The sequence below is a fragment of the Callorhinus ursinus genome, unplaced genomic scaffold (genome assembly GCF_003265705.2).
Source record: "Callorhinus ursinus isolate GAN/ISIS: 27379988/994484 unplaced genomic scaffold, GSC_fseal_2.0 scaffold48, whole genome shotgun sequence".
In the NCBI taxonomy this organism is placed as follows: domain Eukaryota; kingdom Metazoa; phylum Chordata; class Mammalia; order Carnivora; family Otariidae; genus Callorhinus; species Callorhinus ursinus.
Window position 1 is genome coordinate 6868300 of NW_027397110.1, and position 16389 is coordinate 6884688.

The 16389-nt window shown below is 46.8% G+C and overlaps 1 protein-coding gene across 1 annotated transcript in view; it reads right to left on the bottom strand.

Annotated features, from left to right (window-relative positions):
• MEI1 (meiotic double-stranded break formation protein 1) overlaps positions 1 to 3156 on the bottom strand; it is a 71853-nt gene extending 68697 nt beyond the window's left edge. Inside the window, exons 1-2 of the mRNA XM_025881637.2 lie at positions 2981 to 3156; positions 26 to 149 (exon numbers count right to left, since the gene is read on the bottom strand). Of these exons, the coding sequence (XP_025737422.1) occupies positions 26 to 149; positions 2981 to 3151 (295 nt within the window). The 5' untranslated portion in view covers positions 3152 to 3156. The remainder of the gene's footprint in view (positions 1 to 25; positions 150 to 2980) is intronic.
• Positions 3157 to 16389: the final 13233 nt, after the last annotated feature.

Below are 16389 nucleotides of genomic sequence, written 5' to 3' on the forward strand. Positions count from 1 at the left end.
TGCCAAGTTTCCCTTTTAATCTCACCGAAAAGCATGCTTATGAAGTGGATACAGATTCTCTGATCCTGAGCCACCAACTGCATGACCAGGGAGGCATGCCTCAAGAGAGCATCTCGGAAGCAGGACAGCACGTGCTTCTTGCGCACCAACTTGGGGCAGATGAAAAAAATATTCCGTAACAACCAAGTCTCAGCCATTCTGAACCCAAACAATTATAATTTCTAAATATATTTGCAAGATGATACTGGAGGGTTCACCTAGACTATAGTAAGATCATATATCCCTAAAGGGAGCATGAAAAAGGGCATCATTTACACAAAGGAATCCATGTGTTCATACAGAGGATTATACATGAGCTAAGGTTCCCACTACCCTATATTTACAGAGCACTGTACTATTCACAAATCACTCTTTTGTCTACTAGTTCATTTAAGCCTAGCAACTTGGTGAAGCAAGCAAAAATAGGTATTATTGTCACCATTTTATAGATGAGAAAACAGAAGCCCAGAGACATTCCCAAGGACTCAAATCTGTCTCCAACCAGGTCTTGTCCAAGGTCAGCGCCCTTTCCACTTCAAAAGTCCGGGAGAGTGATTCTGCAGACCCTGCATGAGCCTTGGAAGAGGTCGGTAGAGAAATGCATCCTTCCATTCAACAGAGACGTAAATCTTCACACTCAATTCACCTCCCTGTACAGGGAACTGGGTAGTAGCTGTGTGAAGTGCTCAAGACAGTAGCAAAAGTTAGGTAAAGGAAGGGCGTACGCACTGAGGATAGAGCAGGAACATGGGTACAACTAACTACATCCCCCTTTCAATTGGTGAGAGCCGAAGCTAAAAAAAAAAAAAGTGCATTCAATAAACGGTGAAGGTGCATCTCGGCTGCCTGTAACCTGTGCTATTGCAAATCTCATGTATTCCCTCATGTCCCTCCTACATAATACATTAAGCTAGTGATATAAATGAGTTACTCAAAAAAACTCGAGGACCCTCTCTTACCTGTGGGACTAAGTCAGAACTCTAGCTTGATTCAAACTCTTGCAGGAACGCATCTTAACCTGGCTTTTCAACCTCACTTCTCTCGACTTCCTTTCAAACACTCTGATTACCTCCCCAAACTCATCCTTGCGAACACCGACCTCTTGGGATAAGCTCCCCCACCTCCTCTGGTCCAAATCTCACTCATCTTCTCAAGCCTAATTCAAATGGTTCCTCCTCTAAAAAGCCTTTCCCAATTTCCCTCATCCCAACAGCACTTGCCCGCAAACAGATCTACCTACTGAATTCCCAGTAATTTTTAGCCTTCTCATCTTCTCCTCCACGTAACCGTCTTAGTTATGTCTTTATCTCTGACTCACTATCCAGGAATGGCAGCCTCAGAACTTTTGGCCTCAATGAAATCTCAAATATCAGCTAGCCAGCAGTTCTCAGAGGGGAGCCTGGGAACCCCAGAGGGTGCCCAAAACCCTTACAGAGAATCCAAAAGATCAAAATTATTTTCATATAATACTAAGATGCAATTTGTTCTTTTCACTCTTATTCTCTCACAAGTGTACAGTGAAATCTTTCAAAGATTACATGACACGTAATATACAACAGATTAAACGCAGAAATATATGAGAATCCAGCTTTCTTTTAAGCTAGACATTAAAGAGACTTGCAAAAATGTAAGACAAAACCATTCCTTTCATATCTTTTTTGTTTTGGAAAATATCATTATTTTTACTTACTTATGCCACAGAACTGTACACTTAAAATGGTAGATTTTATGTCATGTGTATTTTGCCGCAATAAAACCAATTATGCTAATATGTAATGGACTTACCATTATTTTTAAATTAGTATTTTAAAATTGTTTTTACTTCTAATACAGTAAATATCAGTGGATATAACCCACATAAAAGCTCTTTGGGGTCCTCAACACATTTTAAAAGTGTAAAGGCATCCTGAGAATAAAAAAAAAAAAAACTTGAGACCCACTGATCTAGCCCACTCCCCTTCCCTCCACGGCATGAATTCCCCTCTCATGAATTTGAGAGAAAAGTGATCCCCCAAACTTTTCTCGGACGCCGCCATGGACAAAAAACTCACTACAAAGGTGGGTAGGCAGTGAGGGAAACGGCAGCCCATTTTTCAGCCAGCTCTGCCTATTAGAAAGGTTTTCCCACTCTGCCTGGTTGTACCTTCTGCCTGTCACCCCTGCCATCATAGGGACCAAGGCAGCCCCCTCCTCCACATTTATACCCTAAGAAATCTGAAGGGAATGAGGAGCCTCCACCGCGCGTGCCCTGGCCCGTGGGCCCAGCCAAGGCTAAATCCTGGAGAAATGGCAAGGGCAACAAACGGCAGGGCAGCTGCAGGAAAGGAAAGGAAAGGAAAGGAAAGGAAAGGAAAGGAAAAGGAAAAGGAAAGGAAAGGGAAGGGAAGGAAAAAGGGAAGGGAAGGAAAAAGGGAAGGGAAGGGAAGGGAAGGAAAAAGGGAAGGGAAGGAAAAAGGGAAGGGAAGGGAGAAGGGAAGGGAAGGGAAAAGGGAAGGGAAGGGAAAAGGGAAGGGAAGGGAAGGGAAAAGGGAAGGAAAGGGAAGGGAAGGGAAGGGAAAGGAAAAGGGAAGGGAAGGGAAGGGAAGGGAAGGCAGGCATGCGTGCCAGCGAGTCCTGGAGTTGGGGGGGGGGGGGGGGGGGGGGGGGCGGGGGGCGGTTAGTGCGGACAGGAATAGGCCCAGCTGAGGCCCAGAGCCAGGCGCAGGGGTTAGTCTGGAAAAGGGTACTCTGCTCAGAGCAGGATGGCCTGCGGGGCAAACTGAGGCTGAAGTAGTATAGCAGAGAAGGCCGCTCCAATCTGCTGAGGGAGCAGGCCTCTTTAGAGGGTAGATTTAACGAAGCGGGTGGGCCCGGTTTAGGGAAGGTGCGTCCGGTTTGAGGGAGTTGGTCCGGGGAGGGAAGGCCCAGCTTGGTGAAGGAAATGCCGGGGCCCCGTTCGCACCGATACGCAAGGCTCCGGCAGCAGCTCCATCATGCAGGCCAGACAGAGGCGTGGGGTCACGGGCAGCAGCCAGCACGGGTCATGCCTGTAATGAGCCTTCTCGAAGAACAGCGCCGCCTCCTCGTCCCTCCCAGGCCCGGGAGGGCCTGCGGCCGTGTCCCTCACAGCCATGTCTCTGCGCGCACGTACACCAGCACCTTGTCCCGCGCAGCGTGTGCGCAAGCGCACTTGAAAGAGCGCCCCTCCGTCGCGCGCCAAAGGGAAAAGTGGGGAGGCGGGTAACGCGCCTGCGCAAAGCAAGTGCTACGCAATCTCGTGGGAGCCGACGCCGTTGAGAGCGTGTGATAGGTGCGAGGACTCGCGAGTGTCCCGCGAAGGACAAAGCAGTTTGCCCTTTGAGTCCGTAGGAGTTTGGCTTCACCACACTATAGGTTGAAAAATATTTATAAAGAAGCTATCACGGGCCCCTGGGTGGCTCAGTCGTTGGGCGTCTACTTTCGGCGCGGGTCGTGGTCCTGGGGAAAAAAAGCTAACATTAGCCTTGAGAAAGGAAGGGAAGGAAGTAATCTCTTTTTTATTTATTTTTTTAAGATTTTTTATTTATTTTTTGACAGAGACAGCAAGAGAAGGAACACAAGCAGGGGGAGTGGGAGAGGGAGAAGCAGGCTTCCCGCCGAGCAGGGAGCCCAATGGGACACTCGATCCCAGGAGCCTGGGATCGTGACCTGAGCCGAAGGCAGACGCTTAAAGATTGAGCCACCCAGGCGACCTCAAATCATTTAATTTGTTTTGTTTTTTTGTTGTTGTTGTTGTTTTTTATTTTTTTTTTAAAGATTTTATTTATTTGACAGAGAGAGACAGCGAGAGCAGGAACACAAGCAGGTGGAGTGGAAGAGGGAGAAGCAGGCTTCCCGCCGAGCAGGGAGCCCAATGTGGGGCTCGATCCCAGGACCCTGGGATCATGACCCGAGCGGAAGGCAGACGCTAAACGAGTGAGCCACCCAGGCGCCCCAAATCATTTAATTTTTTAATGGTAGAAAGAGATTACAAGGATTTATTTAGCACCTGAGTGTCCAGCAACTGGCTAATGGTAAAAGAGGTAAGTTCAGGAGGTGTTTCCTACATTGAGAAGCAGTGTGACTGAGTGCAAAAAAAAAATTATTTCTGTAGCAAAATAGTTTAGAAAACAATGGTTTATTGTTCAAGGCAGCATTATGAAGTAATGTTTGAGAGAAGTAGGTATTAACATGGACAAGTTCTCGTTAAAATTCTGTGCACAAAAGATGCAGACTTATATATAAAGGAAGTAAAATCAATAAGCAAAAAACATTTATTCAACATATCTTAAGTACATTATAGCAGTAGTGCATAGTCAAGACAATGAAAGGAAAAATAATATTTTGATATATTTTCTTTTAGTCTATAAATTTTTACAACAGTAACATACAAAAGTTTGTAAACTGCTTCTCCCAGAGAAAAAAAGGTCATGTACATCTTCCATATCATTAAATATTATCCTTTATGTTTTTAAAATGTCAACAAAGTATGTATTCTTATTGACAAAGTTTTGAGCCAGAAACTGTGCTAGGAGCTAGAGGATTCAAAAGTGAGCAAGAGACCATTCTTGTCCTCAAGGTCAGTCAAGGAGACAAATGAGCAAATTATTGCAATAGAGTGTTATCTATTGCTGTGTAACAAATGACCCCATGTGATGGGTTGAATGATGAACTTCAAAAAATATATCTCCATGTCTGCTATGGACTGACTCTTGTCCCCCAAATTCAAATGTTGAAACCCTAATCCTTAATGTGACTGTATTTGGAGACAGGGCCTTTAAGAGGTATTTAAAGTTAAAAGAGGTCATAAGGGTGGGGCTCTAATCCCATAGGATTGGTGGCCTTCTAAGAAGAGGGAGAGGGGAACCTGGCTGGCTCATGAGAGCATGTGACTTTTGGTCCCAGGGCTGTGAGTTCGAGCCCCTCAATGGGTGTAGAGATTACTTAAAAATAAAAATATTTTTTAAAAAAAGAGAGAAAGCTCTCTCACCTCTCTCCATATACATGTACAAAGGAAAGACCATGTGAAAACACAGTGAGAAAACAACCATCTGCAAGCCAGGAAGAAAGTTCTTACAGAAACTGAATCAACCAGAATCTTGATCTTGGACTTCTAGTCTCCAGAACTGTGAGAAAATAAATTTCTGTTGTTTAAGTCACCTAGTCTCTAGTATTTTGTTTTAGCAGCCAGAGCAGACTTATAAAACATCCCAATCCCCAGAATTTGTAAATGTTACCTTATTTGGAAAAGGATCTTTGCAGTTGTGATTAAGTGAAGGATGTTTAGAGATCATCCTGGAGTATACAGTGGGCCCCAAATCCAATAAGATTTAGACACACAGACACACAGAGTAAAAGGAAGAGAGGCAGTGTGACCATGGAGACAGTGAGGGGAGTGGTGGTGCCACAAGCCAACCAACACCTGCAACCACCAGAAGCTGGAAAGAACCAGGAACTGATGGCCCTCTAGAGCCTTTGGAGGGCCTTCTGACATCTTGATTTCAGACTTCTGGCCTCCCGAAGTTGTTTTAGGCCATCAGGTTTGTGGTGACTTGTTACGGTAGCCATAGAAAATAATATGCCCCCAAAACTTAGCAACTTAAAACAAGAAATAGGGATTCCTGATGCACAGCTTAGTTAAGTGACCCTGGTTCAAAGTCTCTCACAAGGTTGTAGCTATCTCAAGACTCACTAGGGCTGAAGGATCTGCTTCTAAGCTCGCTTACCTGACTGGTGGCAGGATTCAGCTCTTCAAAGGCTAAGTGAGGACCTCACTTTCTTGACAACTGTTTTCCAGTGATCTCCTCAGTTCCTTGCCATATGTGCCTTTCCATAGGGCAGTTCACAACATGGAGGATGGCTTCTCTCAGGGAGCAAGCAAGGAAGCAAGAGAAATGCCCAAGATGGAGCTACAGACTTTATAACCTAGTCTCAGGAGTTACATTCCATCATGTCTGCTGTATCCTGTCAGAAGTGAGCCACTAGATCTAATCCACACTCAAGGAGAGACTATACAAGGACAAGGATACTGGGAGGTAGGGAGCATTGGGAGCCTTCCTATCATAGTATAAATGCTGTTGTAAACGTAAGCATGAATTGCTATGGGAAACACTGTGCAGGTAGCAATGCATAGTAAGAAAAACATCAAAACAATAACTGGGTAATAAGATTATGGATTATTTTTCCTTTTCTGAATTTTATAAACTTTCTTCAATGAGCATGGATGGGTTTTACAATGAATTAATAGGAAAGTTAAATGAAAGGGAAGAAGGGAGAAAGGAGAGGAGGAAGGGAAGATAAAGAAGAGGGAGCGAGAAAACCTGAATTAAATTTCCAACTCCAGCACTCATGGATTTAGGCTCTGTGAATCTACTTCCACATGCTGAAGCTGCCTACAGAAGTATCATAAGACATAATGCCTTTTGGCTCAGAAGTTTCAGGCTTAATTAAAACAAATAATTGACGCCAGGATATCCCACTGGTGAGACAGACAAGGCAACAAGTAATTATGGTTGACAGAGCTTGAGAAGTGGAGGGGGGAGATGGTTTTTCCATGCAGTATGTTCATGGGTAACAGAGTTCCAGCTGAGGGAATGCTCCGTAATCAGTTCCCTTCCTTGTGACCAAAAGACTTAAATATCAGCGTCCAGTACAGAGCACCACCCCCTCCAAAAAGTGGAGGCTCAGTTTGAGCATCCTACCTCAATCAGAATTAGCTTGGACCAGAGCAGGACGGAGCCATGATTGAAACCTCAGTAAACTCTACTGTGAGGAGCTAGGGAAAGGAATGTATTTAGGAGATGATGACATTGGGTTGACCTTCAATACCATAGAGTAGAATGGCTTATACACTACCCACAAAGTATCCCAACCTCCAAAAGGGGACACTCAGAAAACATGTGCCAGAAATATCAGAACCCCACAGGGCCCAAATAACCAATTTTATTAGAAGCTTTGAGGGTGAACAGACCACTCATGCCTTCTCTTATGTGTTCTGAGGACCCTGGGCCAGCGGCCTACTTTCTAAAGCCATGCTGGAGCGGAAAACATCTCAAATGCTTCATAAAACCAAACTTTTGGGGGGCTGATGGATTCAGTAGGGCTCCATGTAGGTTCTCAGGTTCCCCTTGACCCTGGAAGCGCTCTCTCTTGAGAAGAGCAGTCTCAGCACAGCAGTGACCTGGTGGCTGAAGGTCTCTCTTCAGAGAAATAGACACTCCAATGCTATCCTCCCTTGTATGTTGGTCATCCACTTTGGGAAGCGGGGTAGTATCAGGATCCCTCAGGCTCAGGTTGGGGGCTGAGTGCTGAGGCTTGGCCAGGTGTTGGGACCAAGATACCTTGTTTAGAAGGGTCATGCTCAACCTTGCTGCAGCAGAGTGGAGACTATCTTTGAAGCTGGAGGTGTTTGTGAAACAGGAGGAAGGCTGCTGCCCAGTTCCTCTGCCCTCTGCAGCCTCCAGGCTTCCTCTTCTCCCATGTGTAGCCTGCTGATATTTAAGTCTGGGGGGCTTAAGGACCTCCTGGGATGTGCACTCCTTCCTCCACTAGTCATGGCCTGCCCTGGAGTATGAGGTCCTCACTCTGCAGGGAGCCATCTCTGCCATCTGGGAGACTCCCGGCCTGACCATTTTCCTGTCCATGCTGTTCTCACTGGAAGGCTCTTGGCCACACCAGCTCCTAGACTGTGCTGCAGGCCTGGAGTTCCTGGGAGCAGCAACAGCCTTGGCTCTAGGAGGAGCCTCTGCCTGAACGTCCCGTGGTTCTCTGGTGCCTCCCGGTGGCCTGACTCTCCCAGGCTTTTCAGAATGGATGGAGATGCCCAAGGGCTCGCACCCGTGTGACCCACATTTCTCTAGAGCTCTGGCCCGTGTAGGAAGTTTTGAGCTTTTTCTTTCTAGGGGCTGAACTCTCTGGGATCTCTCAGTTGACTTAAGGCCTGGCCTGAGGCCCTGGGCCTCACAATGTCTTTCCTGCTGTCGTTGGAGCTCATAGGCTGTGTATAATCCAGGGAACCTCACCCCAGCAGGGGGTAGTGGGCACAGTCCTAACATGTTAAGGAGCAGACGGGACTCCAGGATCCGCTGGGGGAGGCCCCACTTCAGGTGTGCAATGTTCCGTCGCATGAGGGACTCCAGGAGGAGCCGTTGGCTCTTTTTGAGGACTGGCCACTTGGGCAGGACAGTGAGGGCAGTGGGAGGACCCACTAGAGCTGTGGCAGCTTGAGAGGCTTGGCCACATGAGACAGAGGGGCAGGCAGAGGGCAGGCCCAGGGAAGCAGCCAGAAGTTCTCCAGAATGTAAGTTCTGGAGCTTCCAAGTCAGGCCAGAAGTCTTCCCTGGATCCACCTTTTTATCCCTTTGTCGGCTTCTCTGGGCTTCAGGTGGGGCCTGCTGGGAGGCTAGACTGACCCTCGCTCTATGCTTCTTGGCAGAGGCCATGCTCTGGCTGACCAAATGCTCTCCCTCCCCATTCCAGTTGAGGAGAGGCTTTATCTCAGGACAGGGAGCGGAGGCCACTGCCTGTTCCTGTTGCATGGCCCCACATCCGAGCCCCGAGCCCCTGGAAGAGTCAACTGAGAGACTGCCTTTAGCAGCATCTTTTCCTCTGACCTGCTCCTCGCTTCCTCCCCTTAGAATGTGAGGACCTCCAGCCTTCTCAGCTCTGCACTCTCTCTGGCTCCCGACAGCCTGGATTTCTGCAGCATCCTCATCTCCATCCTTGTTCTGGTTCCCCGGCCCTTGTATCTGGGTCTCTCCATCAACTTCACTTCTTACCTGTCCCTGGTCATCTGCCCCTAGAGCCTCGGTCTCTGTACCATCATCATCTGTGGTCCTTCTCAGGTTTCTCTTCCTTTGTATTTCAACCTCTGCGGCATTCTCACCTCCCACCTGCTCCTGGTTCATCCACTCTGATGAACAGCTCTTTTCATCAACTTTGCTTTTTATCAGTCTCTGGGGACCTTCCCTAAGTCCCTGGGTCTTTCCATTATCCTCACTTCTAGCCTCTCTCTGATTTCTCTTCCCCAATGTCTGATTTTCCTCCTTCTTTCCTCCAGTCTGCTCCCAATTGGTCCTCCCTGGTGAGTGGCTCTCTCCAGTTTCACTATCTAACTGTCCCTGGTTCTCTCCCTTAGGCCTCTGGGTCTCTACAGCATCCTCACTTCCAGCCTGAATTTCTGTTCCATTCTGACCTCCTGTCTGCTCCTGGTTCTTCCACTCTGATAAATGGGTCCTTCTATCAATAACACCTTTTAGGGCGCCTGGGTGGCTCAGTTGGTTAAGCGACTGCCTTCGGCTCAGGTCATGATCTTGGAGTCCCGGGATCGAGTCCCGCATCGGGCTCCCTGCTCAGCGGGGGGTCTGCTTCTCCCTCTGACCTTCCTCTCTCTCATGCTCTCTACCATTCTCTCTCTCTCTCTCTCAATAAATAAATAAAATCTTTAAAAAAAAAATAACACCTTTTAACTGGCTCTGGCTTTCTTCTCCAGGCTCCCAGGTCTCTGTATCATCTTCACCTGCACCTTCTCTCGGGCTTGTCTTCTTTAGAGCTTGAATTTCTGCACCGCTCTCATCTCCATTCTGCTTTTCTTTCTTCCATTCTGCTGAATGAGTTTCTCCACCAATTTGACTTGTTAATTCTCCCCTGTTTTCAGCCTCAGAAGCCTGGGTGTTTCCACCATTCTCATCTCCAACCTGTTCCTCTTTCTTCCATTCTGCTGAATGGGTTTCTCCGTCAATTTGACTTGTTAATTCTCCCCCGTTTCCCACCTCAGTTGCCTGGTTGTTTGCACCATCCTTGCCTCTAATGTATTCCTGATTCTTACACTCGGGCGTATGAAGCTCGCCATTAAGTTTACTGCTTAACTGACCCTGGTTTTCTTCCCTAAGTTCCTGGGTCTCCTTACCATCTTCACCTTTAACCCCTCTCAGATTTCTCTTCCCTAGTGCCTGAATGTCTATTCTATTTTCATCTCCAAACTGCTCCTGGTTCCTCCCCTCTGGTGGATGGGTGTCTACATGAGTTTCATGTCTTAGTTGTTCCTGGTTCTCTGCCTCAGGAGCCAGGGTATTTGTACCATCCTCATCTCCATCTTTTCTCTGGTCTCTCTTCTCTGGTGCCTGAGTTTCTGCTCTAAGTTCACCTCCAATCTGATCCTGATTCCCCCAACATGGTATCTCGCATTCTCTGTCCATTTCACTTGCTACTGTTCTCTGGTCTCCCCACCATGGCGCCTGGATCACTACCCAGTTCTCTCTTATCTCCCTGAGGTTCTTCCTTCTTGACATCTGGGTTTCCCCAGCATCCTCCCCCCTTCTCAGGCCTCGGTTTCTCCAGCCCACTAGAAGTTCATGTCTTAGTTGTTTCCAGATCTCTTCCCTAGATGCTTGGATCCTCCCAGATTTCTCACTTCCACCCTGATCCTGCGTTTCCCACCCTACCGTCTGGATCCCTATAACATTCTCACTTCCAATGCATTCTTGTTTTTCCCACCCCAGGGCCCGGGTCTCCATACCTTCCTCTTGTGTTACTTCTCCCAGGTTCTCGCTCCCAGATACCTGGGTTTCCACATCATTCTCACCTCCAACCTGAGCCTTGTCCCTCCTTTCCTGTGCCTGAATTTCTATACCAGTATCATCTCTAATCTTGTATTGTTTTCCCCACCCTGGCACCAGGATTTCCTCACCATCCTCACTTCCAGTCTGGCCCTGCCTCCCCAATTCTTGGGCCTTGGTCTCTCCTTCATCCTCTCCTCTGGCCTCTTCCTTTTTCTTCCCAACTGCCTGGGTCTCTACAGCCTCCTCATTTCTACTTTTGTCCCGGTTCCCCCACTCTGGTGTTTGAGTCTCTGCATCAGTTTTACATCTTAACGGTTCCTGGTTTTCTACTATATGTGCCTGGTTTCCAGGAGGATTCTCACCTTCAGCCTCCCTGTTGTTTCTATTCCCTAGTTCCTGAATTTTGGCTCTATTCTCAATTCCCATCTGGTCCTGATTCTTTGACCCTGGTGTCAGGATATCTCCATCAGTTTTACTTATTACTAGTGTCTGACTTCTCCATGCCAGGACCTTAGTCTCTGCATCATCCTCCATTTCAGAGTTCCCTGGGAGTTGCCTTCCAGTTGCCTGAATCTCCCAAGCATCCTCCCCACTGCTCTCTGTCTGCTTCACCCACCTTATAACCTCTCTGCTTAGCATCTGGTTTTCCTTCCCTGGTACCCAGGCCTCTTGTGGGCATTCCCAGGACTTCCAGATGGACATTCCCACTTGTTGGTTGGAAGGATCAGACTGCAGCCTCTGAGATGAAGAGAGGTTTGAGAGAGAGGGGGCTAAAATCATGGATGTGAGGTGAGACCTCATGCTGACAACAGGCTCCAGTGGCACCAACTCTTCCTGGGAGTGGGCCAGCAGCTGCTGCATCCTTTGGTACCTGCCCAGGGCAGGGGATAGTGACTTGCAAATCAGGTGAGTCTGCTCATCACTGAGACACCAGGGTACCTGCCATGCTTCCCAAGAACTGTCCTGGGGGAGCATACAGGTGCTTGAAAGGGAGGTGGTGCAAAAGAAGGGCTCAAAAGGAGTGTGGAAATCCCAAGGTGGACCCTGACATGGGTGCTGCCAAGAGAACAGGTATTGGGTCCATGATTCCTGGAGGCTCCTCGGGTATTCCTGTCTCTTCTTTTGTACCCATTGTTGGACATGAGCATCCAGGCCACTGAGATCACCAGGCCTAAAGAAGAATCCAGGGGTCATCTGGAAAGAAGTGTCATGTCTCACGGAGGGCACTGCCCACTTCTGCGGTGGCACCTGTAGTTGAGAATGGAGAAGCAAAATCCTTGCTCACACATTGTCTCATCTAATTCTCACAGATCAGAATTACAATCTCCATTATCCAGATGAGGAAGCTGGGCTCAGGAAAGAAGGAATCACTTCCCTAAAGCCATTCATTTAAGAAAGACAAAGAGTTTATTCCAGGCCAGGCTGGGGTTCTAGATGCTGGGGTTACCAGCATAAACAAGACAAAGTCCTTGTCGGCAGCTATCTTCCAGACATGGAAGACACAATAACCAAGTATACAACATGTTAGATATTGAAAAGTGTTCTGATGGAAATAAAAGTAGAATGGGTATGGGGCTAGCTCCTTTAGACATGCTGGTCACAGAAGGCCTCTCAGAGGAAGTGACATTTGACTGGAGACCTGAATGAAATGATAGGCAACCGAGTGACATCTGGAGAAAGCACTGAAGGCAAAGGAGATGTTAGTGCAAAGGCCCTGAGGTCAGAACAAGGTCATGTGTATAAGAATCTCAAGGGGTCCCTATGCCCAGAATGGAACAGGTGACTAAGAGAGTGTTGGGAGATGAGGTCAGAGAGAAATGTAGGACAGGTAATGCTGGGCCTTGGACTTATAGTTAGAAGTTTGGATTTTATGCTGAGTTTGACAGGGAGTATATCCGTTGGAGCCTTTACAGGGTTTTGAGGGGCAAAGTTTTTAAAAGTTGGTTCTTGCTCACAAGCATAACGTTAAGCCAGGTGTGAAAGAATACCTACCATATGATTTCATACAGGCAAAACTAGTCTATGTTATTAGGAATTAGCATAGTTGTGACTGCAAACTTTTGGGCTGCAGTAATGGTGTTTCTTAATCTGGGTGCTGCACATGGATGTATTCAGTTTGTGAAAATTCATTGATCTATACACATATAGTCTGTGTATGTGTATTATCCTTGGATTAAAATTTTAAGGGACAAAGAGAAAGAAAGAAGATCATCCTGTCGGCTGAGTGGAACATTGTCTGTGCTTAGATGAGAGAGGCCACAGGAACCAGGCAGAAGGCAGTGCTACAGTGTAGGGGAGACATGAGGGATGCTTTGCCCAGGGGGCTGTGGTAAGTTTTCGAAAAGTGATCAGATTTGAGATCTGGTTTGCAAGTAGAGCCCATAAGACTTATAAATGGATTGAATGTGTAGAGTGAGAGAGAGAGACCAGGGTGACTCTTGGGTTTGGGGCCTGGTGATGCTCTCTCTCCCTGACCAGTCTTAAGTTCCCCCATGTGATTCATCTCTGGTACATAGGGCATAGTACAGGGTCCTCGTAACAAGTGAATGAGACAATCTTGGTGCTGAGGGAAGGAGGTGTGTGGGGCCCCCTCACCTTGATGACCTTCTTCATGCTGGGGTGGGTCCTGGTGACCTGTTGCCAATAGTGCTGGACCTGCCAGATCAGAAAGAGACAGAGCACGAGCAGGTTGCCACAGCACCGAGGGTCCCTGCAGCTGCAATCCTCAGAAAGCAGGCCCCTCACTGGCTCCCACTCAGGGCCCTGGAATGGCCCCACCACAGCACAGGTTCCCAGCAGTGGCAACAACATGACAAAGCTTAGGTGAGCAGGTGATGTTAGGGAGTTGGAGGGCAGGACTGGTATGGTTGACTCAGCCAGTTTGGGGTGAAGTAGCCCCTGCCTCGTAGTACCCCTGTCACTGAGGCTATCACAAAGGAGCCTCAGCCTCCGTTCCAGCTCCTGAACCTGGCACCAGAGCTGGCTAATGTGCCCTCAGTGCAGGTAAGACACATTGGGGGAACTGCCCAAAAGGAATTAAGAGGAAGAAGAATTTGTTTTAGATGTCCTGTCCTCTGGAGTGAAGAGATTACATTTCTCCCTATGTGATGGGGTGATTAACCTGTAGTCTGCATGATTTCTTTCTTCCTATTAGATACTGTGTCCATCTGTCTATCCAATACCAAACATTTAATAATAAACACTGTATTGAACATGTGTATTCTTGTTTGACCACCCAGCATTCCTTCCTCTTTGCTCACAGTATTCTGGTTTTCTGTTGGGAATTACATTCCCCATCTCAGGATGGTTAGGGGAATAAATCAGTGTTGGTAGAGGAATAACTGCTACCCTGAAGATTGTCTTTCACCCAAAGGTTATATTCAAAATATCGAATAGTGGAGCAGGAAGGGGCATCAGCCAGTCAGATGGGCCAGGCCTTAACCCTTTAATAGCTGCATTTCAAGTGTTCCTAAGCATCCCAGGAGAGGGGCATCACCTATTTACCAACCAGTTGGGATGTATTTCTCTATTTTAAGAACCCAGTATCCCACATGATGTATCCTGGCTGAATGTCACCCCAGCTTATTACCTGATACTCTCTCATAGATCTAGGACAGTCAAGGAATGGAGGTGTGACCTAAGCTTGGCCAACTTGGCTTTCTCAGCCAGAGCTCTAAATACCAAGAACAGTGATTCACGGTGGGAATAGGAAGTTGGTGAGAAAAAGAAAAAGAAAAGCAGCCCAGGACAGCTAGGAACTGGCCCATTTCTATCAGTTAAGACTTGGTATTGCTAGGAGCTGGCCTAACACTCACAGCTGGACCTTGGTATTCTCCCGTTCAACAAAAACAATTTCATAGATTACAACATCAGACAAAGCCAATCTGTGATAATCAAGACAAAAACAAGACCACTCTTTAATCCCATTTGAACACAGACAAAAACATGAACATTATTGAAACCACAAAATTCACCAAATTCCCGTTATCCTGGCTATTAAGAGTGACTGCTATTTCTTTACCAATTACAGCTTTAGCCCCACTTCATTCTTTCCACCTTGTAGATAAGATTATTAAGATGCTCAATCACAGGGATACCTAGGTGGCTGAGTCAGTTAAGTGGCCAGCTCTTGATTTTGGCTCAGATCATGATCTCAAGGTCATGAGATTGAGCCCTGCATTGGGCTCCATACTCAGCAGGGAGTCTGCTTGAGATTCTCTCCCTCTCTGCCCCTCCCCCTGCTTGGACGCTCTCTTTCTCTTAAATCAATCAATCAATCTTTAAAAAAAAAAAAAAGATGCCCAATCACAGAATTATTCACACTCCCTGATGGCATCTAATCCAGAGCAAACCACATAATTCCTTGAACCCTCCCTAAAATCACCTAATACAACCTAAATCCTACAGTAAATCCTTTATAACACCCTCTTATTGAGAAGGCTTATCATTCCGCATGGTGTGTATTCTCCCTGATGCAATAAGTAATAACACTATAAGGTGTGTTCCTGCCAGTCCTTGGCTGGAGGGCATTGACAGTGAGACTGTAGGGCTGCTTCTGCTCTCACAACCAACTCTTGTGGAATCTATGGGCTCCACGACAGAGTTTTTCCCAAACTCCCTTTTGGTTGCTTCCCACCAAAAATCCCTAAGTTCAACAGGCACTACCTTTGGGCCAGGCATAGTGCCAGCTGATATGTATCCAAAGTACCCAAGGCATCTGTAAGACTTGCTCTCCTAGAACTCTCGGTGTGGTTGGAAAGGTGGACACTAAATAAAGGCAAGGTTGACAGGTGCTATAATGGGCAAGGACACAGGGCTGTGGGTCCATCCAGCAGGGGCAGTTACCTGGTCTGGGTGATCAGGGAGGCTTCCCTAAGGAGGTGATGAATTGGAGTTAGCTTAGCAAAACAGTGGAGTATATTACTCCCAACAAAGGGTGATGGATGGGGTTAGAGAAATTGGGGTGTGCTCAGGGTAGAAAAAGAAGGTGGGTAAAGCTGTTATCATTGGAATGCAGGTGGGGACTGGTGGAGAGGGGCCTAGTAAGCCATGGCCAGGATTTAGGGTTTTAATCACAGTGTGGTAAAAGACAAATTTATTTATTTATTTATTTTAGATTTTGTTTATTTATTTGAAAGAGAGAATGAGAGAGAGAGAGAGAGAGAGCACAAGAGGGGGGAGCAGGAGAGGGAGAAGCAGACTCCCCATTGAGTAGGGACCCCGATGCGGGACTCGATCCCAGGACTCCAGGATCATGACCTTAGCCAAAGGCAGTCACTTAGCCAACTGAGCCACCCAGGTGCCCAAAGACAAATTTATAAGACAGATTGATCTTGAGCGTATGTCAACATTTATTAACTTACTAGCAAGGGAAACAACAAAATAAAAAAGGGTGACCTAGCTTTGGAAACAATTAATTAGGTGAGATGTACTGTGTCCTTACTCATAGTAATAAAAACATCAAGTCCCCATCAGTCTTTACTGAGGAGACCTGGGATATGATGGTGCTAGATGCCAGGTAAGCCAAATAACAACTGGAAATTGTCATAAAGGATATCTAAAAAGCAAATGATAAGGACACATCTATAACTATAAATTGGCAAATGTTTAATTCCCCAACAATGGTGGTTGATATGTCCCATTAATATGGAAACATAAACAGGATCTAAAAAGTGAGCAGCAGAATCCAAACCACAGGTTCTACTCTTATACAGGAGCCATCTGTGGGCATTTCTTAATTTGGAGACAAATTTTGTTCTTTGACAAGTTGTGTAAGATTTGCATGAGGTGAAGT